Consider the following 26000-nt stretch of genomic DNA (forward strand, 5'->3'; position numbering starts at 1 on the left):
AAGCTCCCCTCCCACCAACAGTGATTGTTCAATCATAGCTTAGCAACTGGCAGACCTGTCAAGCTTTCGATTTGTCCACAAGCCAAATCAGTGTGCATGGGGATGTAGCAAGAGAGGCACTAACATATAAAGAGAGCTATAAAAAGTTTGGAGGGTGGTGTCTTTTTTCAGCCTTTCCAAAACCAAACACACAGGAGCAAGAGTGCAAGGATAAATAGTGTGTTCTTAAGCTCTAATGTAAGCTTCAATTGCTGGCATGTCTGGCTAAACTACAGACCAGTAGTAACCGGGCGTTATTTCCAAGGCCAAATAGTATTTCCATTGCCTTTTGCAGCACCAGTTCTGCATGTTAGGAGCTACTGCTCTCTATTAGATCTCAGGAAGTTTACACCCCAGCAATCCCAACCAATGTTATCCCATGATAGCATTACATTACGTAGCATTACAAGCCTTTTCGCTTGTAGAATTAAAAGTAGAAATATAACTTTTAAAAGTAGAAGTATGCTAAAATAATTATGCTAAGCAGTCAGACAGGGTTATGTTAGACTGAATTAGGTCTGATCTTACATTTTTGACTAACCCTACACCACAATACATGAGCAATAGTGTTTCTTTATTTCCACGTCTTCTACATAGATCATGAACTGGTGAGGATGACTTTTTACCCAGAACATACAGCTTTAGCTTCCGTCTGTTAGAAAAATATCATAGCTATCGACCCTTTTACAGGGTTATTCTTTTAAAACAAGTCAGCTGGAAACATTAAAAAGTCAGCTAGAGACAGCGTTTTCAACCAACTCATGGAGCTAATGTTAGCTGTAATTAGCTACAGCTGATAAAATCTCAGTGACAGTTGTCATTTTAGCCGGTGGAATCAACCTTTGCCGCTTAGAAATGAGAACGCTGCTTTTATCCACCTCTGTTTGAAGCAAAGGACCCTTTGCTTCTAAATAACTAAGAATTTTGTTGGTAAATCTGCCACCATTATCATTGTAAACTGCATGAATGGAAAGGTTTAGCAACAGTAAGTGAGTTGGCTTTAGCAAATGGTCAATTGTTGCCGTTCACACTGAACCACAGTGCATGAAGCATGAACCAGGCATTTAGGAGGCAGGGAAGAAAGAACAGAAAAGACCCAGCCCCAGGCTTTGCTTCAAGATGTGAGAGAAATTCACCCTGACGCAAGACCTTACAGAGGGAGGAGGATAAATGAGGAAGGCAGAAAGAGCAGATCAGAGGGATGGGTTGAAGGTATTACTTAAAGGCAGGAGAGGAGTCAGCTGTCAGTTTACATCTCTGCCTTCAAACACAAGTTAGCAGTTGATTAGGAGAAAAGACTGGTGGAATCCAAGATGTAGGAAACCATATGCATTATATGTATGTATGTACAGTGTGAACGGATGGACAAGTGGTCTCATCGGTGGCTGGAAATAAGGATGGAGGCACTGAGGGTGAAAGAGATGAGGACCTCTCTTCCTTTTCACCTAAATGCCAGCTGTCCCTCCTGAAAGCAAGGCTTGGAAAGAAATTGACAGTTGAGAGAGAGTTCGAGGACAGTGAATGAATAAATGAGTGAGTGAATGAATGGACAGTTAGAGGAAATTCCACTGCACTCGGATCATGAATTGAAGCTAGGATAAAGCCGGCGTGTGGGGTGGAAATGAGTCCATGGCTACGAGGCAGAGAGACAGAGGAAAGTGTGATAGTGTGGTTCGCAATGTGCCGTAAAATAAAGACGGAGATGAAGAGAAAGTCTGGTCAGTTAGTCATTCGGCTACAACAGAGCAGATTTAATCAAAGCTGTGGGTTCGTCTGATGAGCTGTTGATTAATGGAGCCTGAAACCAGGTCAGACTGTCTCTCTCTGTCCCTGTCTGTCTGCTAGTTGCCTCCATGGAAACCACCTACCACGCAAGAAGACAGATTTCAGTCCAGTACAGAAATACATCGTTTACCCCTTTATATATACACTTTACCCCTTTTCACGACATTCATTTCAGCTATGGAAACTGGAATGTTGTAGTGTCTCCTGCAAAGCTCTCACTGTGAGGCTGCTCACTAGTTTCCTCTCTGCAGATGTACAAATACAGCGTACACAGCAGGCCCACTTTGTACGTTTTACATGCCCGCAGAACCGCAGCTGCTCCATTACCCCACCCCCCGAGAGATACTTTGCAGTATTGATGCAATGGCTGCTACTGTATGCAGTCCTAATGCAGAGAGGGAACTTTTACAGAGTTTATAATGTTGTGAAGCAGTGTACAGTAGATGTAGTGGAGATGCAGGACTGCTTTGGACTTTAAAACTGTAATATTGTCTCAAACAAAAACATGGTGCATCATTCATAGAGAATAGGAAAACACTGAGACAGGAGCTAAATTTAGAATTATGAGTCTAAGTGCAATGCTGGCTTTAGTCTTCCATGAGGAAAATTTCTGGTTTGAGTCAGGACTTTTCTTTTTTACACAGAACCCAATTGGACAGCAGATTTATCTCTCAAAAGGGTTAAATCAGGTGTAAAAATGAGAAGACACGTTTTGGTCAGTGCTTTAATATTGTCTTCTATTTTTGTTGATTACAGCTAGAAGCAATACAGAAACACAACTGGTACCAGTAAGTACATTCATTTTTCTAACTTTTTCCCCCTTTCATCTCTCTGGCTTCTGCATTTTCCTTTCTCCACCCAATAATTACTTCAAAATGCTACAGCTACCTACACTGATATCAACAAAGTGATAACAGTTTCAAAGCAAATTCTCTACTTCCTGTCATTTCTATATTTGTTAATTTTGAGTTCAAAGTAAACAACCATGACACAGTAAAGGTGTAACCATGACACACCTTAAGTACTGGCATGAACTGCAAAACAGAAGTTAGAGACACTCAAGAGACTTAAAGTTTTAGTTATATTTTTTATTATAATTACCATTATTTATATTTACTTATATTTTTAATAATACCTGTGATTGTTTTAAATAGTGTGTTTATGTGTGTGATGACTGCTTCATTTGACTGAATCATCTTGTTTGATGTAGTATATATGTTTTTCCAAAAGAGATTTAAAGCATAACTAACTGACCAAAGTGGCCTGATTGGTTGCAGATTTGCACTTTCATACTGTGGTCATTAAATGTCATTAAATTAATTATTACAAGTTATAATTCTCATGAGGGTATTTATTGTTAATATTGGTTCTGAAGTGTATCTATCATACACATGATCACAGTGTGAAAAGCCCTTATGCATTATTTTCCAATGTCACACTCACTTTTCCAGCCTCTCTGCATTGTGGGTTAGTCAATATTCTAACACTCAACAAACCTCATACTATACTGTGCATACAATATGTTATGAGTTAGACTAACAATGTAAGGTGAATGCTGTGAGCCACTTTGGATTTTACCTTTTCAGTCTGCCACTTCTTGCAAAAAAGTGAAAGTACAGAGACAAAAAAAGTGGAGCATTACTCTGTGAAATCACCACTTTGGTTTGTTGTGTGTTTTAGTCCAAAATAGTTACCATGGCGCATCCTCCAGTACTATACTGACAGTGCTCATAGGTTGTAATTTGGATATGGTCGTTTTTATGTTTAAAATGACAAGTTTATGTTATTACTACTACTCTTATTCTGGTTGAAAGGATTCTTCTTGTCAATCAAAGACATTAAAATGGTGTCATCATCAACTTTGTAAGGAAGCAGTGTAAGGTACCGCACTACTGCCAAAATCAGCCTGATATGTTGACAACCAATGACCTTCTTTTGACTGAATTTTTTACCATACCATAATATCAGACTGTGAAAAATGATCCCTCCCTGGACATTAAACTTGTGTAATGTCCCATTGTCTATTAGCGCCGTAAACTTTGAGATGTTTCTTATATGCTAACTACATACACTGATGTTTTCCTATCAGGGGTGGTCGTAATGAGCCTTGCCCAGAGCAGCCGCCCCCTCGCCGGGTGTGTGTGAAGAGGATCCTATCCTTAACTGAGCTAGACCCTGACGTCCTGGAAAGCATGTACTCTTTAGGGTGCTTCAGAGACCGGGTCAAACTCACACAGGACCTTACAAGTGAGGAGTGAGTAAATAAAACCCATACAACATTTCCACTTTTAATAGATGGCAATACATCAATGTGCAATGTTGAAATTAAAGCAAATATGCTGTAATGTATGGCAGAACGAATTCAATCATTGATCAGCAGTTTTATAAATCTGTTTAATTTTTGAATGAATACAAAATATGAACAGACAAATGAAAGAATTCAAAACATAAACATAAGACAATTTGCAAATACAGCTCTGCTTGTATGTATGCTGAAAAAACCCCAATTACATAATTGTGTGTGGGTAATTTCTCTCTCTTTCTCTCATAGTCTTTTTTGTCTCATTGTGGACAGTCAATTACTTTCATCATTAATCTGCCTGACATGGCAGGAACAAGAGCAACAAAATCAACAATGCCTCTTTTATCTCTCTCTCTCTTTCTCCACTCATCACTTGTGTCCCATCTCTCTGCCAAATTGATGTGGTTTCTCTCTACCCATAATGTAACAGTGGTAGCAGTGCAGCCCTGTTAAACAGGACAAGCCAACAAACATGAAGCATTTATATTAAAGCTGCATTAATCATTTTTTTGTATTGATAATAGATCAAAATGACAATGTGTAATGTGAAAGGTGTCGCTTGCAGTGATGAACCAACAGTGAATCATCACCTGGCTCTGTAGTTCCCCTCTGCTCCACGGAGCGTTTTAGCATCTTTCAGCTCATTGTTTTGGTTTCACAATCTGCAAATCTACTGTCTGACTGAGTTTCACCACTCTTGTCAAGCCCTTTACCAGCCACAGCAGGCAGCTGTTTTCAGTGCAAAAGCTCTGATAAGCCCACTCTACACTACCTGCCCAGCACCAAACAGCAGACAATATTGTAAACTAGCTGGTTAACATACAGTAGTGGAGCACTTAGCAGCTAAAGCACATTGAGTTTACACCTGTCGTATGAAATGTGCTATATAAATAAACTTCACTTGACTTAAAGAGTCAGATACTTCCCTTAGGAGGTGGTGGAGACCAAAACTGAGCTAAAAGGAGACAGAGAGAATATTGGACTTAATTCTTCAGGTGGCGTGAAATACAACTCCTGATCTCTATAAACAGATAATTGCTACTCGGACTGTAAACAATGACCAGCACAGGAAGTCTTGGCCCGAATATCTGCTGTAGTTAGCAGATACACCGGAAGCCCTGAAACATTGGCCGTTGCCTCCAGAGGCTAAATTGTTTTCAACTGATAGCAGATGGGTTCTGAGATTGCACAACTCCAAATGAACGCTGTTGTTGCTCCTTATCTGATGGATGTGTAAACAGGCAACTGTTTGCTAACGTTTCAGCCATGTCAAGGTGATAATATGTCAGTGTTGTGTTTACAATTTGTTGCTCTGACCCCCAAGTGAACAAATAATCAATTAGAGCGAGTTTAAATTGTGCTACAGTTGTGGTGTGGTTTTTTCTCCAGTTCTTCCAGCCAACACTAAGTATTTCTGTCTCTTCTCTTTCTCCTTGTAAGCTTCGGTTTTTGTGTCTTACTGCATCTCTTACTGCAGGGAGAACCAGGAAAAGATGATCTACTACCTCCTGTTGGACAGAAAAGAGCGATACCCCAGCTGTGAGGATGAGGACCTGCCACCCAGAAATGACATAGGTAAACAGTTGCTCCAAATGCACTGAGAGAATCTGACGTGTATGTTTTGAAGTACAACTATTGTTTTAAATGGCCGAACATGCACCAAAAGTGTTATGAAGCACACCAAACTGCCTTGATGCGCCAACTCTGACCTTGTTTCGATTTCGGTGTCAAATGAGGACCCAGCGACCAAAGCTGTTTTCTCTGCAGCTGAAAAAGAAAGAGATAGTGCAAACCAGCTGAGCACCGGCAAGCGCACGCGCGTGCGAGAGAGAGACAGCACGGCAGTCATCGAGCAAGGAGAGCGAGCGGTAGTGCGAACAAAGCCTCTGAATGAGAGAAATAAAACATTATATTCTGATTATTTCACAGCAGTTACATTCTACAGCACAAATAAATAACCATCAAACACTCAACAGATGATTTACTGTGAAAACAGACACTCTTAGTTTATTTTTCCTCCTGTGCATTTCTCCTTTTCATTCACTCATTGCCACCAACTAATGCAGCAGTTGATAAAAAGAACAAAAGGCCAAATCTGTGTTGGTTCTGTGGTGTTGGCATTTCAAATGTGATGCTCATAGGAGCATCAAATGATGTGCATCAATTATCTCCTTAGTGCGTTTGGGCCTTTTACCGTTTACCGGATCTAACCAACAACAGAACAAAAAGCTTTATAATGAAAGCAAATCTTACATTAGTCCTTTGAACTGTGTTTTCACCTTTTAAAATGTTTATTTTTGTCCTCCAAGACCCACCCAGGAAGCGCGTGGACTCCCCTATGTTGACACGTCACGGCCGTTGTCGCCCAGAGAGGAAGAGCCTGGAGGTCCTCAGTGTCACAGAACAGGGGTCTCCCACCCCACCTCGCAGGGCCCTGGACACTAATGCACACAGCCAGAGGTACGAACCAGCACTGACATATCATGACAATTTTTATTGATTCAAATTGTGGGCAGTAGCCAAGTTAATATCACAATTACAAGTACATATAAGGTTAAGCATGACATTTTGGGAATAACTACAGAAATAAACTACAGAATCTATTTTTATTGTTATACATAAAGCTTCCATTCAGCTTGATGAGTCTTATTGATTGTTGCTGTCTGCTGCCTTCAAAAGGTCTCGTTCAGTCAGCGGAGCGTCCACAGGTCTGTCCTCTAGTCCTCTCAGCAGTCCCAGGGTAAGAACTTCACTCTACTCTATTCTGTACTTCACATTATGTATATAACAGCAGTGAAGCTCCAAATTCAGAGCTCTTATTTATTCTACTCTGGTTTACTCTGGTTTACATGAAGGAAGCATTTCAGTAACAAAAAGTAACTGTTGTATTAATGCCACAGTTCTCTATGGTGCATTATTTAATGGGATCTGGGTATGTTTGTAACATTGATGATGCAGAACTACTTGTTACCTCTGAGCTAGTTGCATCATGATAAATATGATTTGTCCTGCTCTTTTGAGACACAGAGTACATTTTTGGGCTCCAAAAAACCTATACGTCTACACTTAATTCAGCCATTCTTATCTTTTTGTAAGATCTTGAAGTTACACAGCTGACAACATGTGATACCTGCTTTGTCTAGAATAATCTGACCCATTTTAATCCCCCTTATGACACAACGAACCTGGCCCCGTTATTAAAATGTCCTGTTCTGCGCTTTACATTACATAATGATTACACTCACAAACATGGGGGATTGGCAGAAAAAGCTGTGTTAATGTGCACATTTTGCCCTGTTCATTCATTTTTAGCATCCGTTGACTAAAACCATATCAAGTATTACATTTTGTAGTGAGTAACAGGGTGAATAATATTTTTACATTAACTGTACAATGCTCTCTTCCCACTACAAATTCTAATAATCATAGGGAACATGTTATCTTGTTGCCATGCCTGTCTCTCCAGGCTTTTCCTTTTGAACATACAGTATATATACATCATAGTAAAGAATATATTTATTATCAGCAGCTTCAATATATAAATATCAGCTTTGGCCATCAAAAACACAAAACCAAATTTCCTGTGCTGTGAGTTTTTCTCTCTGATAACTCTTGCTCAGACTGTTGTTGCCGGTCATGCCTTTCCATCATACTGTCACTCTCTCAGCCATGCACATTCCCATTTCATAGACACACCATCCTGCCTCATACAAACATCTGTGTGCACATGCTGATATATTAATATACTGTGCTAAAGAGCAGAGATCATCAAATCCATCTTCTGTTTGGTGCATCTACTCCAGACCTGTTGAAGAATCGTTTCCATGAATCATATTTCATGACCATTGCTTTCTCTCTCATCTGTTCATGCCTCCCTCGGTCTTCTCCCCATCTCTCTCTGTCTGCCCATCAGAGCCCGGTCTTCACTTTCAGCCAATCAGAAGTCACATCCACCTCCGCTTCATCCTCCAAAGACCCCAAACCAGCGAGTAGCACCACCCCTCGGCCTACCCGCCCGGCGCCTGACCCAAAAACCCAGACCCTGCCCTCAAAGGGCCCCACAGACCGACCCCAGCTCCACTCCATGAAGTCCCTCCCTCTCCAGACTCCACGCTCCCCTTCCCCGTCCCCCTCCCCACTCCTCTCCCCCATTCCACGCTTTTTCAACTTCCCCTCACCATCTGTCTTCAAGTCCAAGAACATCCACTCGTCCTCTAACTCCTCTGCCACCCCTCCTCCTGTGTCGCAGGTCACGCCGCAGGGCTCACCGCTGCCCACCCCGCTGGGCACGCCTGTGCACCAAATCCAACACCCTTCCTCCACCACCCCTCCCTCCTCTTCCTCCTCGTCTTCTTCTTCCAGAGCGGACGGAGCCGGCGGGGCCTCACTGTCACTGACCCCGCCCTCCAGCCCGGGCGGCAGTGGCGGTCTGGCTGCCTCAAGCTCTGCCCACTGGAGAACAAGGCTCAACTCGTTCAAAAACAACCTGCTGGGCTCGCCGCGCTTCCATCGGCGCAAACTGCAAGGTGAATATAGCGACACAAACACAAAGTTAATGATGACTGGAATTGGTGTGATTCCTCTCCTCTGATTGGTTGAGATAATATTACATGCTAAAAATATGTTCCAGCTGTGAGATAAAGCAACAGTTTTCTCCATCACTGTGAATTTAATGCTCTACAATCAGAGTTCTTCTACTCTGCATTTGCATCCAAGATAGAATCTATTATTACCAAGAAACTAGCACGTGTCCCAGTCTGCAGCCTGCGGCTGTGTTGAGTAATGTCTGATTCTGTGATAATCTGCAATTAGGGCAATTGAATTAAGGCCTGTCATCAAGATTCACTGCCCTTCTCACTTTTTCTTCCTCTCTCTGTCTGTCTTTCTTTTTTTAGTCCCCACATCAGAGGACATGTCCAGTTTGACTCCAGAGTCAAGTCCAGAGTAAGAACATGCATGTCTCAGTTTGTCTTTCTCTATCTTCATGACTTTAACTTGAGCAGTGCTGTAGACTAGACATAGTGTTCTACGAATTCTTAGTATCAACATGTTCTCAATTTATAGCAGAGGTAGCATCCAATAACATCCTAACATCCTCTCATATTAATGAGCCCATGTTGGTATGAATGACACAGGTAACAATCACGCAAATGAAAGATGTTATCAAGTTGCATTATGGAAAAGGTAGGATCCAGTTTTTCTGGAGTTTTACCCATTCTAGAGACTAAAAGTCAAGATATCGCTGCACTTTGTTGCTTTGGTTTTGACTATTCTTTTTTTAGTCTGTCTTTCGCAGGTCCTCCAACTTTATAGAAGTACAATAATAAATTCCTTGAGCATAACCACAACAAACACCTGCAGAAAACAATTCATTTTATCAATTTTATATCTAAGTTGACAAAAATAATCTCACCCCAAGGTTTATTTTGTCATTTTCTATCTTAAAAATCTTTGGAGGCCCATTTACTCACATTGTATTTATAACAAAACCTGTATACAGTACAAACTCTGGTCATATTTTTCAATCCTCAGAACAACACTAATCTCACCACCATTATTGGATTTTTAAGTTGTCGCCAAACAGTGCACTGCTTTTAGATAAGTTCCAATCGGGTTTCTGTCAGCAACTGCTCTTCTCAGAGTCTCCATTGAGATAACGTTTTCTAATATGGGTGAGTGCTCCGTTTTGGTGCTGCTGGATCCTAGTGCAGCTTTTGACACTGTGGATCACAGAATAATGACTGAAAGGCTTAGGCAGTAGGTGTCTCAGGGAGCACCTTGGACTGATTTTCTTCCTACCTCTCAGATAGGAGTTTTTCTGTGTTGTTTGGTCCTTACATGTCTGAAACTGCTACTCTATCCTGTGGTGTGCCTCAAGGTTCTGTCTTGGGTCCTATTGTATTTTCTTTATACTTCCCCTAGATTATGTTATTAGCAAATTTAGAGATATATCCTATCACTGTCATGATATATGATATTCAGCTCTATGTCTCTTTAAGCCTTTTAAGCCTGATAACCTGATAAATAACGACAAATTGTCTGTGTTGCACAACTGTCTGACTGCCATTCTGACTGGATGTCCAACAACTTTTTACAGTTTAATACAGTCAAGATGGAGGTTCTTACCACAGCTTGAGACAGTATAGCTCCCTAGGTTGCTCAGAGTATTGGGTCCCTTTCCCCAGCTGTTCGTTTAATTTAAGAAATCTCAATGTTATATTTGATCAGGCTATACCTTTCAATCAACATATTAAATCACTGACACGTACATGTTTTTTCAAACTAGGAAATATTGCAAAACTCAGGTCTGTTGTATCACAACGTGAGCGAGAAATGATTATTCACACTTTTATTCATATCCTGATACTTCTCAGTGTTACTCTGCTGCTTCATTCACTCTCTAAAAGAAACAGCAGAACCTTTTTAGCCAAACGAAATGCTTAAAATATGTGTTGAAACTATCTTGGATTTATTTGTATACTAGATCATTTTTTAAAATTTACTTGTGAAATGTGTGAACGTTACTACACTGTCTCATATGAAATACTTGTGTATTTGCAGACTGGCTAAGAGGTCCTGGTTCGGTAACTTCATCAACCTGGAGAAAGAGGAGCAGATCTTTGTTTTGATTAGAGACAAGCCACTCAGCTCTATCAAGGCTGACATCGTCCATGCCTTTCTGTCCGTGAGTACAATCGAGCTCAAATAAGTCTTGACAACTTCCAGCATTACTATATAACACCACTTGTGTCGTTAAAGGCACAGATTTAAGATTTCATCTTTTTCACTGAGTGTCACTCTCTTCTTTTGCCTCTCTAGATCCCATCCCTCAGCCACAGTGTGGTGTCTCAGAACAGTTTCCGGGCAGAGTACAAGTCCTCCGGCGGCCCCTCTGTCTTCCAGAAGCCTGTCAAGTTCCAAGTATTATTTCATTTTTAATTTCTTCAGCTCTAACTGACCCCAACACTGGCTACATCTATAAAAAATGCATAATGGCTGGCCATGCAAGTTTCAAACTCACTGAACATTACATTAAATTCTAGTCAGCATGTCAGTGCTCCTTGTGAAGAGTTTGAATGTTTCAATGTAAGCATTATATAATGAGGTGTTAAAAGAAGGAGATTTTACATCTGATAATGGCATACAATGTTCTTTTGAGCAGCTTTAGGGAAAATTTAAGCAGAATGCGTGGTTCAAAGTGCAGTTTGCGGTCACTTTAGGTTCCTTTTTAACGATGTATGTTTGATGTATTGTATGTTTGTACATATAATACATCAACAATACAACCATGTAGTCAAATGTGCAAATTATTTGATTTGTTGATGATTTGTTTTAGGGCAAGAGAAATTCCATTCCAGCATGCATGCTTTTTTACATACTGTTCTCTTTTGAATGCAGTTACATAGAACAATTGAGAGCTATTCATTGAATCTATTTTACAAAATTCTTTATGTAACCATGAACCAACGCTGTAGAAATCTAACATTTCCACATAGTATCAAAAACCCAACAGATTCAACCCAGGATCTGTTGCTTTATTTTTGTACAAACAAAACTGAACAAAACTCAGGCCATCAGAATAGATGCTGTAATCACAGGCTGTAAGGTAAAAGTTCATCTTAAGAATGCATGTATCTCGAACAATCTTTGACCTCTGTTTGTGAGTAAACCTTATTAATTCAACATTGTCAGTCATTAACTCAGGAATGCGTGCTTTTTTTTCTCCTGTAGGTGGACATTGCTTTCTCTGAGGGAGAGAGAGAGCGTGAGAGGGAGCGAGCAGAGAGGGAAGGAAGAAGAGAGATGGGCATCTACAGCGTCACCTTCACTCTAATAACAGGTACGAGGAGGACGTGTTTAGAGAGAGATACAGAGACAGAGAGAGACACAAAGCTGGAGATGAGGACATTCATAACCTAGCTGCAATCAGATACAAGTAAATGGATGTAATGCAATCCGATACACCAGCTCTACCATAAATTCTACTTTCACAAAGCTTATACATTTTCAGTTTTTGTTTACATTGTCAGAAAGGTGATAATTTTACATTATGTTTATTATTGAGATCATAGTGTGTGGTGGTGGTATAGTGGTGTCCACCCATAGACTGTAAAAAAATAATGGACGCAGCCACCGTGACATCATCTATTGGTTTGTGGACTCCCGTTTTGAAGCCTCGACGTCGGCATTTTGACCGTTGCCATCTTGGATTTTTGGAACCAAAAGTGACGAGAGGGTGGCGCAGACCCTAATGCTAGCTGCTAGCTTGGTTAGCATGGTGCGTTTGCTGTTTATGGTTGACTGTGATAACGCTAATGCTAATTTTCGCTAGCAAAAAATTTACTTGCTGGAAAAACTGAACATCCAACTCCTTAGAGGGTCTGTAGTATGACCAAACTCTGAAGACTTTATTAGTGACCAAAATATTACAATTAACTTTCATGAACTGAAAACACACGGTGATATACGGCTTCACCTATACTCTGAATAAGGGGTTACACCTTGGTTACGATACCTTACCAATGTTGTCACCGTGGTAGCGACTTGTCAATCACAAGGTAGGCACGTCCTTATGCATACCCTGTTTTATCATCTATTTTGCTTTAAATGGGACCATAATTTACAAAATGAACATCATGCTGTATTGAAGAAGACTCATTAGGAACCTGTTTTCTGAGGTAATAAATCAAGTGAGAAGTAGGGTTATTTTCTTAAAAACTTCCATACAATTGGACCTCTTTTTGGAGCCAGTTGAGTCACCCCCTGCTGGCCTTTAGAGAGAATGCAGATGTAATTCACTTCCTCATTGGCTAAAGCAGAATCATCACCTTTCTGATAATGTCAACAAAAACTGAAAATGTATTTAAACTTCATAAGAATAGAATTTATGGCAGAGCTGTTGTATTGGATTGCATTAGATTGCACAGGTGTTCCTAATAAAGTGCTTGGTGAGTGTATAGAATATGAGACTAAAATTATGGACTCTTGAATTGTGTTCAAATTCAGGCTTGTTTCAGTTTTAGTCTATATTTTGAATTTATATGCTTTTTTTTGGCACTTAAAATTACAAATCACAATTTTGCACTATATGCATTTTACTAATGCTCTCTCAGTAAAAACAACCTAAAATGATTGATTGTCTCTCCTCTCAGGTCCTAGTCGCAGATTCAAGAGAGTGGTGGAAACCATTCAGGCTCAGCTCCTAAGTACTCACGATCAGCCTTCTGTGCAGGCACTGGCTGGTGAGGAGAACACCCATACAAGTAATAGTTTCTCACATTAACCCATTTACACTCACTACATCTACAAGTAGGTTAAGTGTTTGTTTCACTTCTCTCCCTGATGTTACCTCTTGCCCCTCAGATGAGAAGAATGGTCAGCTTTCCCGCCAGCCCAGCACTCCTTCGCGTCAGAATTCCCGGCGTTCCGAAAGTGGATCAGAACGGGAGCGGGGAGAGAAGGACCGTGTGGCAGATGGGGGGAGCGGGAGCGGGAGCAGCAGCGGGACCGTCTTACAGAGGCGGGGCTCGGGGAAAGACAAGACCAGACTCCTCTCGTCGTCCAACGGGACGCAGTCTCATCCTTGAAAAGAATGTTGTGGGAGAGAGGCGAGGGTCATCTGCCCGGCCGCTCTCTTCCTTCCCTCTATCCTTCCCATAATCTTTCCTTACCTGTTTCCTTCCTTCCTGCCTTGCTTCCTACCATCATTCCCTAGCAATGGAATGGAGGAGGGGGAAGGTTTTCCTTGAGGCTGATCTGAGGATATGATGGAAAATTCCCCACAAATGGCTGGTTTTAGCAGAAATGTATATTTGTAGGGGTGACGGAGGCAGGTTGAGCTGATCTCTAGTCAGCCTTCAAGGGCAGCTTCACCCCGGAGGGACGAGTCAGAGGACAGGATGTCCAAAAAGTCCCACCTTACCAGAGAAATACAGGAAAAGCTCACAGCCAGGGAAACGCATAGTTCACCCACTCCGAATCAAGAAAGCACACGATCTTCCCACCGACCAATCAGATGCAACACATGGTTCACACCCAACAGGAAACCTCCCATCAGTCAGTCAAAATGGCACAGGAAGATACAGGCCAATGACAGAGCACCTCAAGACATTTTCATTCATCATCTCCACTGTCTGGTCAACTCCTGACCAGCCAACCTGCATCATCAAGTATCCTCAACGTCACCTGACCAAACCTGATGAGTCACATGACAGGAAGCCTGCTCTGCTCTCCTCTACCCACATTCTAATTGAAGGAAAATGTGTATTCTCAAGCAAAGCAACAAAATAAGGATGTCTTATAAAGAGAGGAAGGAGAATTACTGAGGGAGTCTTGATTAGGCTTGATCGTTAAAGCGGATATTATCTATAAATAATCAGTAAACTTAGTGTCCTACTTTAACAGTCAAAGAGTCAGAGAGGAAAACACACAAAGAGATGACAGAGAATGGATCAGATGTGGTCTACGTAATGTAGCCCTACAGCTAGGTGTATATCAAAATAAGACAGACAGATGCAACTTTTCTGTGAGTGTACGAGAAGCATTAAGTCCCACAGTTATTTCTGAATTACACTGATAAAGCTATGATACCGTATTGCCTTTAACGGAGGAGAAAAAGTGGATAGCTAGTTAGATTTAGCCCCATTTCAGGACACTAGGCACACCACAGGAAGAATCTCTCATAAGTGAGAACTCCCACAGGAAGAGGGGGAGATGAATAGATAGAGACAAAACAGAGGATAGATAGCCACAGGAAGGATAAAGGAAGAACAAGTAGCCAAATTCTCTAAAGCTAACTTAGAGATGACAATGAAAGTCAGTTTTTGTTAAAGGTTTTTTTTTCCTAGACTTTTTTTTAATACAACATTAATATGCCATGTGTACATTGAAAGAGTCATTGTTAGCTGTAGTTTTTCTCTTGTACTTACTGGCTGTGAAGTTTTCTAGAGCGACTTCATTTTGAGGGATAGGGGACAAAATTCACAGTCTTTTTCTGTGCAAAAAATGCATTCTAATATTAAACTGAAGCTAATATGAAGCTTCACCAGTCTGAGTTAACATAACATTTGCTAAACCCTTCCCTCAGACAACAGTTGTCCAATCATTGCTTAGCATAACTTCGGATATCTCAACATGCAGAAGCCGTGTGCATGAGGCTGTAATAAGACAGATACTTAGCTTTTTTCATTCTTTTAGTACAATACCATATATCTAGCCATCAGTTGCATATTTAAAAAATATGCAATATCAAAAACATCTTTCTCTTCTTGTTCCTACAGTTGGATGTATGAGCTTCACTGTGCAGAATGATGTATGTGCAGAGTTTGACACTAGAAGGCTGTTTTCACATTCATATGCTGAAAGTGGAAAGTTTCTCTGAGCTCATTAAAAATCCAATTTTAAGGGACGGGCCTATGAGCAAGATTTGTGACATGACAACTAGTTTGGAGCCAATCCTGGTCCAATATTCAACTTACACAAGTGTGATGTGGAAACTTGAAGCCTCCAGTGCACAAACACTAAAAATGGACTTTACAGTGAAGTAGGAGACATCTTGTGTCCAGCAGTCAAACTTCTGAAATGAAAATATTTGCATATTTATAGATTCTTGAATTTTTAATGAGGGAGAGGCAAGAGATGTAATTTGAAGTATTTTAACAAGATAATTGACCTTTTTGGTGGAAAAACCAGAACAAACACAAATTATTATTTAAAGCATAATATTTCATATACATCTTAAAATGTCTGGAGGGAATCTTGAAGATCCTTTTAAAGGTTCTCGTTTTAAAATGAGACTTGCACTTGAACATACATCAGTATGATAAAAACTACCTAAATTGACTTAAATGGTCTTTGGGAAAAATGTATTTGATGTGTACTTTGATTTTAGTTTGGCTCATGTCCCATCCGTTAACATGGAGGGGGCGGGACTTATGACATATACTGCAGCCCGCCACCAGGGGGCGATCAAGATGTTTTGGCTTCACTTCTGGGGAGCTTCTAATATTACATTACAGTCTATACAGTCTTGTTTTTTGTACAAAATTCCCTCTGTGTTTCGTGGCATGTTGTTTCCTTGCTGAGTCGTGGGTGTTGCTAATACAGCAACATTTTTGGAGTTATTATAATTACAAGCCTCTTACATGTAAATAGCATTCACATCAATATCCATGTCATAATTATGACTGGGAAACTCATTTTTTTGGCACTTAATACTAAGTTCCTGAAAACCAAACAAATAGGGATGCCCACCATAAGCCAAAGTTCATCGCTCAAGGTAATTTGTCCCAAACTCAATGAATAAAGTGCTACATTGTTAATTCACAGTATTCTTCGTAAGTCTTAAAAATCTCTAGCATCTATCCCATATGACATGACTGAGCCGAATGATGCAGCATTCAGGTAATGTTGGCAGGATGGTAAAAAACGGGGAAACCCTACACTATGTTAACAGGAGCATTTAGGTATTATTTAAGTAGGCTAAGTTAGCTTCTGTTTTATGTTTGGAGCAGTTTGTTCACAAGATAAACAAACTGTGTGCTTTTAATTCAGCGGAATCCATTGTATTAACATTAGTGTTAATAATAGATTTTATGCAATGGTGGCTTTGCTGACATGTTGATAGCAGGTTATTGACTCTCTGTAGCTCTTTTTACCAAGTGGGAGATATCTTAGCTGTTAAAAATTCCTGATATCTCTGATCCAGAACTACAACCAGGAAGCTGACTGGAATGTTTTTCTTGGACTCTGTTGTCTGTAATTATGGTTTGAATGATATGATGTAAATGTGGTACAAGTCTACACACAACTGCCTGGACAAAAAAAAAAAAAATTCAATATTGCTAACTCAGACTGCTAGCTTCCCATTAAGGAATGATCACTTCACAGCTAGTATGGAGAGAAGTCATGATTACACTAACCAGTAACTCTTTCAATGTATATATGGGCATGTGAATATTGTATTAAGAAAGACTTGAAAAAAGTCCAAATCTATCCTCTAACTGAGACAAGAATTAAAGTCCATGAAGTGACAGTAACTGAAGATGATGGAACTAAAATAAAGAGGATGATGGAAAAAAAGAGCTTTTTAGGCCCACAATTAGGCAACCAAAACCCTTCCTGTGTTCATTTTTGGATGAGAACGGCGCAGGGCGATGCCAAAGCCCCAACAAAAGCCTCAGCCCTTTCTGTCTCTCTGAAAGAAGAGACGGAGGGAGGACAGAGAAATGTAGGTGGAGACGAACAATGTACTTTTCACAAGAGGGAAAACAAGAAAGCTTGAGAGAAAGAAAACAGACCCGGGTGTGTCTGTTGTCATAAAAACTCTGCACATACAGCCTGGAGGAGGAGAAGGCAACGGAAAAATTAAGCCACACATAAAGAATGAAATTCAGCTTTTTTTTTTTTTTTATTTAACATTCCATTCCTTCTTTTTTATACTCTGCTCTGGTTGTTCTGTGTGTGTGTGGTTTTTTTTTTTATTTTTTCATGTTTGCCACCAGCAAAACAGAGGGCGGCGCTAACCATGTGAATGTCAAAAACTTTTTTGAAATTGTCGCAAGAGTGTAAGCATATTTTGTTCCATTTATTTATTTATGTATTTATTTATTTATTCATTTATTTATTCATTTATTTGCCATGTATTTGTTGAAAGTGTGATATTTTTTTTTTTTTTCATGAATGGAAAAGCAGGAAGTGGGTGAAGACAGGGAAATGTCACTTTCAAGATGTCTGACAACGGCAGAGCAAACCAGCTTTCCCTGAGAAAAACTGAAAAACTTCTCTCCTTTTTCTTTAACATTCTGAAAAATTGATGCTGCAAAAATACCTTTCAGCTTTATATTGTGTTTTTTCCCTGTTCCATTTTCATTTTGTTCATATATCACTTGTTTGCTACTATAGATGTTTTCACATTTTACAACTCTGAAGACTAACATTCCGCACATACACACACACAGATAAGGACAGATAAGCTTCATCCAGAGGACTTCTTGGGTTTGAACAAAAGTTCTGACCTCCAGATATTTGTCAGCGCTGAGTCATTCATTCCTTTGGGCATTTGTTCTGTTAACTTTGTTTATTCTTTCATTCAGGTGTTGACTTATTTATTCACACTCTCAAAAGAGAACAGGATGCTAAGCTGCTGGAATGTAACAGAATTACTTCAAATACATCTGTGTGTGCATGTATGTACGAAACACACACACATACACACACACACACGCACACACACACACACGCACGCACACAAACAGAGGCTTTACAAATTAGAAGTCCTTTCTAGCCACACTAGTGACATGGTTGTTGGGATGGCGATGTCGGTCTGACGGTCACCACTTTGGTCCTGACTTAAACATCTCTGTTGGATAGCTTGCCATAAAATGTGGTACAGACGTTAATTTCCCCCTCAGGATGAATTGTAATGACTTTGGTGACCCTCTGACTTTTCATCTGGCGCCATCATTAGGTCCAAATGTCAGTTTTTTAGAACTTTGGTTTATGGCCAAAGTTCTAACCTGCCAACCTGCAAAACTGCAAACACAAATGTATTTTCTTGGCATATTCCTTCCATGTGAAACATTATTTGTTCATTCATGCAAACCAACACTCCATTGGAACCATTACATGTTCCTAATTGACTTTCAATAGTCTCCTCGCACACAGTGGAAAGAAACAATATTCATTTGATGTTTAATAGGCCATTTTCTCTACTTTTGTAGTCTTTTGGAAAGCTGGAAACAGGCGGAAAAGGATTAAAATCCAAATGCAAACTGAGGTTTTCCAGAATATTCAGTCTGGTAGATGCATCATAGTGCATCAGGTGAGGTTTTTGGCATGGTTTTTAGAGTGCTAAGAAAACTGTTCTTGACTGTTTCACACTTTGAAGGCACAGCAGCCTTAGACGTAGACGTGATCAAGACATCTCCTCACATGCTCTACTTTCCTTTCCCATCCCAGTGCTAAAAGAGGGCCCCTTGGAGAATCCAACAGTGAGGTGCACACAACTGAAAGGTCACAGGTCAGGGACGTTTAAAGTTACACACACACACACACATACAGAAACACACACACACACACATACACACAGACACGAGAGGGTTTATGTCATAGTCTTTTTTAAAACACAAGGTCAGAGTGAAGTTCACCTTACACCCACTTTTAGAAAGAAAGAATTTAGTTAAAGGATAGGAACGAGAAGAACATTGAAAGAAAGTAAGACAAAAAAAAGGCTGCTCCAGGTTTTTCTCTACATTGAGCAAACCGCATCAATATCCATTCAAAGACACAACGGGACCCTCGGCCCATATGCGGCTAAGAGACTCCCCCGCTTGCAGAACTCTCCTATTGAAAGAAATCTCACCCCTCCCTCTGTCATTCCCCCCTCCCCATCCACCCATTCACATTTTCTACACCCCCTGGTCCTCTTCTTGTCTTTGTATTTCTTGAATCATGCTCCTGCCCTCCATCCCCGCCCATCCCTCCATCCAGCTGCACATATCTCACCCCCTTATATAATCAACCCCACTTCCCTCCCCTTGTATACATTTTATACACTGTATACTTCAACGCAGACGCTGTATACATTTGTATACACTGTACGCTTGTCTCTGTCTCCATTGTATGCCATCCGTATCTATGTAGCGTTCACTATCTTTTATCGGCACTGTAGTCACCATACGACTCTTCTCCTCATCATTATGTCTCATTCTTCTACTGCAGTTAGAATTGTACGACTATAATCACTTTGTCTCCCGCCCATGATTCCCTCATCCCCGCCCCGTCCTGTTCCGCCACACCCCGCCCGTGACCCCTCCCCACCCCACAACTTTTATGACCCTCCACTCACACAGTAGAAAAAGTTTGGGTTTTTTTTCTTCCTCTGGAGAAATTAGTGACGTCTGAAACTGGAGGGAGAAGGAGGCGTGTGGGGGAGGGTGGGTCGAGAAAACAGCTAACACGATTAATGACGACGATGATGACGACAACAACGACGAAGAGAAATGTCTGTAGTATAATTACAAAAAAGGAAAAGTGCACTATTATGACAATGATTATTATTGCCTGTGACAAATACTGACCAATAAACAACAATGGAAATATATGTGGGTGTCTGTGTTCTGTTTCGTGGCACGCTCATAAAAATAGTCTAGTTTGGGAGGTTACATTCTGCAGTTACTCAAAAATGGTAGTGAAAAATGTGCTTATTAGTTTTCTTGCGGCGTGTTAGATGAGAATATACAGTAAATATTACTCCTGGCAAGAAAGTGAATGAGCATATTTCTCAAAATATTGAATTGTTGAAATTTATTATTGAAAATGCATGTCTTTTTTCAGTGTGGTACTATAAAGTATGAAGTATTTGCAAACATAAAGTGTTTGAAACATCATTTAGATCATCATCAATCAATTTAACAAGCTTTTTGGTGTCCAGTCATGACATTTTTAAAGGGGTTGGGTTACGCATGGAGAATCTGGACTCCTGACATCAGTATCTCTAAAATTCTGGCCACAGCCCAGTTCAAGCAAGGTCTCTACACTCAGTTGGAGAGGTGTTTTGCTGTGGTGTTTTTGCAGAAAACTGTCATAAATGTAATTATTTAAATTTTTATAAACATAGGCCTATAATACGACAAAAGTGTTGCAGTTGTTTAAGTTAAGCAACAGGTGGTAATATTCAGGGATAAAGTACGGCAGTGTGACATCATAATGAGGATTCTCAAGAAAAGAGTTATTTAAAAAGGGTTATTAAAGATCAGCTTTTCATTCTGTGTGATAAAATGTATTCTCATGTCACATTTTTGTTTAGTGTTGGGTCGGGATAGGGTAAAGAAACGGAGGCTGGCGGTGACAGAAGAGCTGCAACTACTCTGAAACTATGAAGCTTTTTGAAGAATTAAATAAATATGTGTCAGCATTCCTGCTACATTGTTTTGTGTGGTGACTAGGGCTGTGTCCATGAAGGTCGCACTGGGAGGGCCCCCAAATCCTTGTGACTAATGAACTGCAATATCAACAGCATGGTGAAAACCTGCTTATCCTGCATGAGCTCCTTTTAAAACATGTATTCTCCATGTGCCTGAAACGGGTGGGTCTCCATCTCGGGTGTCACAGCTATTATATTTTAACTGATCAATTTAGACCCCTCCGCCCGCCCCCACTTTTACCATGTTGAAAATCAGCACACTGGTCTATCCACTCAGCACTCTTTTCAGTGCGATGTTTGAGTGCCTCATTATCATATCCATTGGGCTCGCTTATTGAGAGAATTACAGAAACCCTGAGAGGCAAGTGAGAAAAAAAAAATCTGGTGATCCACTTTCTGAGTATGATCTAAATTGTTTTCTTTCCTGTGTTTATGACTTAAGAACAGGTAAAAGAATTTTTTTTGTCAGAATGATTTTTCTAAGTGTTAGCTGTTGTAATACTCATTTTGGCCACAAGAGGCTGAGGTGCACCACTACCCCATCTTCTAAGTAGAACTAAAAGCATTCGTGTTTTCTTCCAGGTGAGTTTTAATTTCTTCATGCACTCCAAACACAAAGCACATGTGTGTTAACAAGTTATGTAACATTTACTGTCATGTCTTTCTTTTGTCACCTGGAAGAAAACATGAATGCGTTTACTCCTATTTAGGTGATGGGGTAGTGGTGCACTTCAGCCTCTTGTGGTCGAAATGAGTATTACAAAAATAAACACGTAAAAAAATAATCCTGACCGAAAGTAAAAGAAAAAAAATTTCTCCTGCCAAAACTGTTTTATTACATTTTTCTCTCTCTCTCTTGCCTCTCAGGGCTTCTGTAGACGATGCTCAAATCAATGAAATTCCATACCATGTTTTCACTGCCACAGTGCACCCAAACAGATTCTCACATAGCACACACACATATACACACAAGCGCACTACTAACGCTAGGAAGGAAGAAGGGAAACATGACAGGAAAGAAGAAATTAAGATGGCAAATGAGACTAAAAGAGAAGGAGAGAAAAAGAGGGATGAAATGAAGAGCTAAAGAAGGATCAAGTGGAGTAAGCAAGGAAACAAAAAGGGACGAAAGAGAATAATGAAGCAAACAATGAAGGAGGAGCTATAGCTGTAAGCTTTTATTTTTTATTATTATCTTTAAATCTTATAACTGTTACTGCAGTGCCACCATTACATTAGTTGATACAACTGGGCACCTGATAAGGTGTGAGGTTATGAAATTTATTCAATAAAAAATGTATCAACTCCCTTAAGTCATAATATCAATGTCAAATATTTTCTGAGATTCTTGGGTTCTGTGTTGGATTTGAAGTTATTTGCTATTTGAAATGTTAGCAAATCTGTATTTTTAACCAAAAAACTATAAATCAGGGGCCTGTGCCACAAAGCTATTTTGATGTTTTCCAGTTAACTTGATGGATTTGCTCACACAAACTCCTCAAACCTTTAACACTTATGAATTCAAGACTATTTCTTTTCATGACAGGTGGCAGATGGTTGTGATATTGATGCCTTTTGTCATGAAATGTTGTCCTAAATATTTATATGGAGTGCTGCTCACTAGCAGTGTTGTGTGTGTAAAAATGTGTAAACAAAGCCACCAAGATAACTGGCTAACAACATAATCTAACTTTGAGACACAGACCTCAGGTCCTGTGATTCTTCATGGAAGAAATGATTGGAAGATGAATGTAGTTTATTGGAGAATGCATAAAGCCCCTTTGACCACAGCTGTCCTCACCGCTTTACTCATTGATTTGATAACATTAAAGAAATTCATTTAACAGAAACTGCAGTTGCATGTAAGCATAAAGGAATCCTCAAGTTTAAATAAACAACGAGTGGTTATTATTAAAGAGGGCTCTGAATTAATCATCAGATCAATTTCTGTACTTTTACTGTTTAATATCTTCAGGTATGTGATCTGGGGTCAGCCACCTCCTCTGGATGAAATTACAAAATAATTTTTCTCATGCTAGTATAGCATATAGATAAAAGTATCCAACCACCTGTTAAAAGGCACCAGGATAGCAGCTACTCTGTTAAAAATCTTCTGGGGGGGGGGGACAGCAAGACCCCAGTAAGATTGTCTCACCCACATTTGCAATGCTCTCTACGCCCATGGTCTCTATGGCTGACGTCGTTTGTAGCTTTCTGCAGATAGGAAAGGAGAGTGAAGAGGTCTCACTCTGACGCCAGCAAAGTATCCAGAGGGGTTTTTGTATAATGAGAGGCGCTAAAGCAGAACTCAACGACACAGACTGTATTTTTAACAGATAAATTCCAGTGCAGATGCATTTACCTCACAGTCCAGTAAAAGTGCTGCAAAAAACGGTTTAGTTACTTTTTTGCCCTTTTGTGGATCATGTATATATATTTGAGGATACAGTGATGTGATGTGATGTATGATTCAGACTGATTTATTTAAAATGGGTGGTGGTCATGGTTTTATAATTTTGTTATTATTGTAGGATACCATACTACTTTACTACATACTAGAGAGTACAATAATATTATATATTATACATATATATTATGTCATAGCATTTTTATACTATGCTACTGTACTCTGTATGTAATATAGATATATGTTATGATAAGTGTTACATAAAGATATGTCACATACCACTATTTATATATATTGTATATTTTATATTCATATTATTTTTCACATGATGTTTGATTATATTGTATTTATTATGCATACACATTAATCTACATATAAATGCAAATCTATATATAATATGTACTACATTAACTAAAGTACTGTACTTAAGCACAGTTTTGAGGTATTTGTATTTTGCTTGGGTATTTCCATGTGATGCTACTTTATACTTCCACTCCACTACATTTCAGAGGGAAATATTGTACTTTCTACTCCACTAAATTTATTTGACAGCTTTAGTTACTTTTCAGATGAAGATTTGACACAATGGATAATATAACAAGTTTTTAAAATACAACACATTGTTAGAGATGAAACCAGTGGTTTCCAAACTTTTTGGCTTTTGAGTCTTACATAAAGCAGTGTGTAGTCGGGGTCACATTTCACATGTCTATGAGTTGTTAACAGCTCAACCAAATAGTGATTTTTTCCTCTAAACTTCTCACATGCTTTCATGTCAATAAATATTCAAATGATCCAATTTTTCACCAAAAATCAAAGATTAGAGAAAAAGTCCAAAAACTGAAAACACATTTGTGTATCTTTGTTTTTTATTCTTTCCTCTCCCATTAATCATCTCACAACCCCTCAGGTTAATAGATTGATTGATTGATTGACTTTTTTGTCCACCTCAGTGGAAATTTATCTTTGACTTCTCCCAAAGTACAGCAAAATACACACACTACACATAACCCGCCCATTAAAAACATACAAAATATACATAACATAATAGTGCAAAATGGGCAGGTAGCAGCAGGTAGGCTGTATAAATAATACCAGAGAGCAGATCTTATGAAATAACAAATTCCCTGATGCAGTCATTCTGAGTTCAATACCTGTATGGGATAGGGAATACTTCATGTTGTGGCTGGCCCTTGGGGCCCTCATACTCTGAGTATAGTGGGTGTGAGGTGTCTGCGGTTTTACTATGTTTAGTCTTTCTGTGTACAGCACTGTCAAATATGTTGCAAAGCTGTTTTTGTCACTTAACAATCATCTTCCCTGATAACAATTTTGGAAAGCTGTTGTGTTAGCTCTTTACACTCAGGCTCCAGCAGCTACAACAGTAACCTGCTGCTCTAACACTGATGCTTCAGTATTAATAATCTAATGATGTCATATATGATAATATATCAGTCAGAGAGACCAAACCACTACTTTTACTGCAGTACTTTACATTTTGCTGCTAATATTATATACTTTTACTCATTAGATTTTTTATGGATGACTTTTACTTGTAATGGAGTATTTTTACATTGCGGTATCGATACTTTTACTTAAGTAAAGGATCTGAATAGCCACTATTGTGTACACAGCGTATGCCGTATAGGCGACAGCATACGCGTCAAAGTTAACGCCCACACTTCAGAGCGAAAGTTAGGCCCCCTAGCTTTAAGTACAGAGTGCCTCATCTTCTCTTTTTCAAACTATCTTTGGCCGCTGGCCGTGATTGTCTTGTTGGAGGAGGAAAAGCTTGCTTTCACTGCGAGTGAGGAAGGGAGGGGTACAAACAGACGCTTCTGTATCAACCTTCTCGCCGAGAAAGCTCCTCGAAAGACACTTCAGGTAAATTTTCAAACGTATTTAATTAACTCTTCTCGGACTGCTAGTTTCCCTTCATTTAATGAATCCCGCTCGTTTGGCTCTCTGTCGGCTGTTGTGCATCGCGCGGGGCGGCGGGCTTGGAGATGTTGCTGAGCATGAATGCACCACTGTGTTTAATAGCTGCTAATTCACTGTAATTTCACACAAGTATTGTATATGCGTGCTGAGTTTCTGGTTTGTTTTTAATGCGCGGTGGTGTCGTTATGGAGAGAAGCATGGTTGCATTGCACAGTTACTAAACTGGTTTGGTAACAGCCACATTCAGACTCCTCCTAGCGAGGATACACAGTGACCGAGAAATGAATGATCTTATCTTTGTATGTGTTGTTTGTTAGTTTGTGTTTTATAATGTCACTTAAACGCCGCTGAGGGTGAAAAACATTTCGAGCCGTTGACATGACAACCTGCGAGCTACACTGAAACAACCCTGACATCACTTCTCTACGGGAAATCGTGTCAAAAAAGGAATTTGCATTCCATTTCTCGGAAATGCTTTTCATCACAGGACACACACATAATTATACACAAGATGGTAGCCAAATATTTGAGCCAAATATTCTGTTAGAGACAACAAACAAAAACAATTGTCGTAAGAGCTTATCTTCCTTGGAGCCTCGACT

The 26000-nt window shown here is 39.7% G+C and overlaps 2 protein-coding genes across 4 annotated transcripts in view; both read left to right on the forward strand.

Annotated features, from left to right (window-relative positions):
* The window catches only part of brsk1b (BR serine/threonine kinase 1b), a 28004-nt gene extending 7776 nt beyond the window's left edge, over positions 1-20228 (forward strand). The window contains exons 9-22 of one of the 3 annotated variants that reach the window (XM_044332104.1): positions 2581-2612; positions 3914-4078; positions 5604-5701; positions 6436-6586; positions 6806-6866; positions 8040-8652; positions 9022-9070; positions 10688-10811; positions 10946-11047; positions 11858-11966; positions 13279-13389; positions 13490-18312; positions 18847-18947; positions 19085-20228. In XM_044332104.1, the coding sequence (XP_044188039.1) occupies positions 2581-2612; positions 3914-4078; positions 5604-5701; positions 6436-6586; positions 6806-6866; positions 8040-8652; positions 9022-9070; positions 10688-10811; positions 10946-11047; positions 11858-11966; positions 13279-13389; positions 13490-13713 (1839 nt within the window). In that variant the 3' untranslated portion in view covers positions 13714-18312; positions 18847-18947; positions 19085-20228. Of the gene's footprint in view, positions 1-2580; positions 2613-3913; positions 4079-5603; positions 5702-6435; positions 6587-6805; positions 6867-8039; positions 8653-9021; positions 9071-10687; positions 10812-10945; positions 11048-11857; positions 11967-13278; positions 13390-13489; positions 18313-18846 lie in introns of all 3 variants that reach the window. The other 2 variants (XM_044332103.1, XM_044332105.1) reach the window with 2 other exon arrangements.
* Positions 20229-25159: 4931 nt separating this feature from the next.
* The window catches only part of cpt1a2b (carnitine palmitoyltransferase 1A2b), a 38326-nt gene continuing 37485 nt past the window's right edge, over positions 25160-26000 (forward strand). The window contains exon 1 of the mRNA XM_044332109.1: positions 25160-25341. The gene's annotated coding sequence lies outside the window, so the exon portion shown is untranslated. The remainder of the gene's footprint in view (positions 25342-26000) is intronic.

Source organism: Thunnus albacares, chromosome 17 (genome assembly GCF_914725855.1).
Source record: "Thunnus albacares chromosome 17, fThuAlb1.1, whole genome shotgun sequence".
NCBI lineage: Eukaryota > Metazoa > Chordata > Actinopteri > Scombriformes > Scombridae > Thunnus > Thunnus albacares.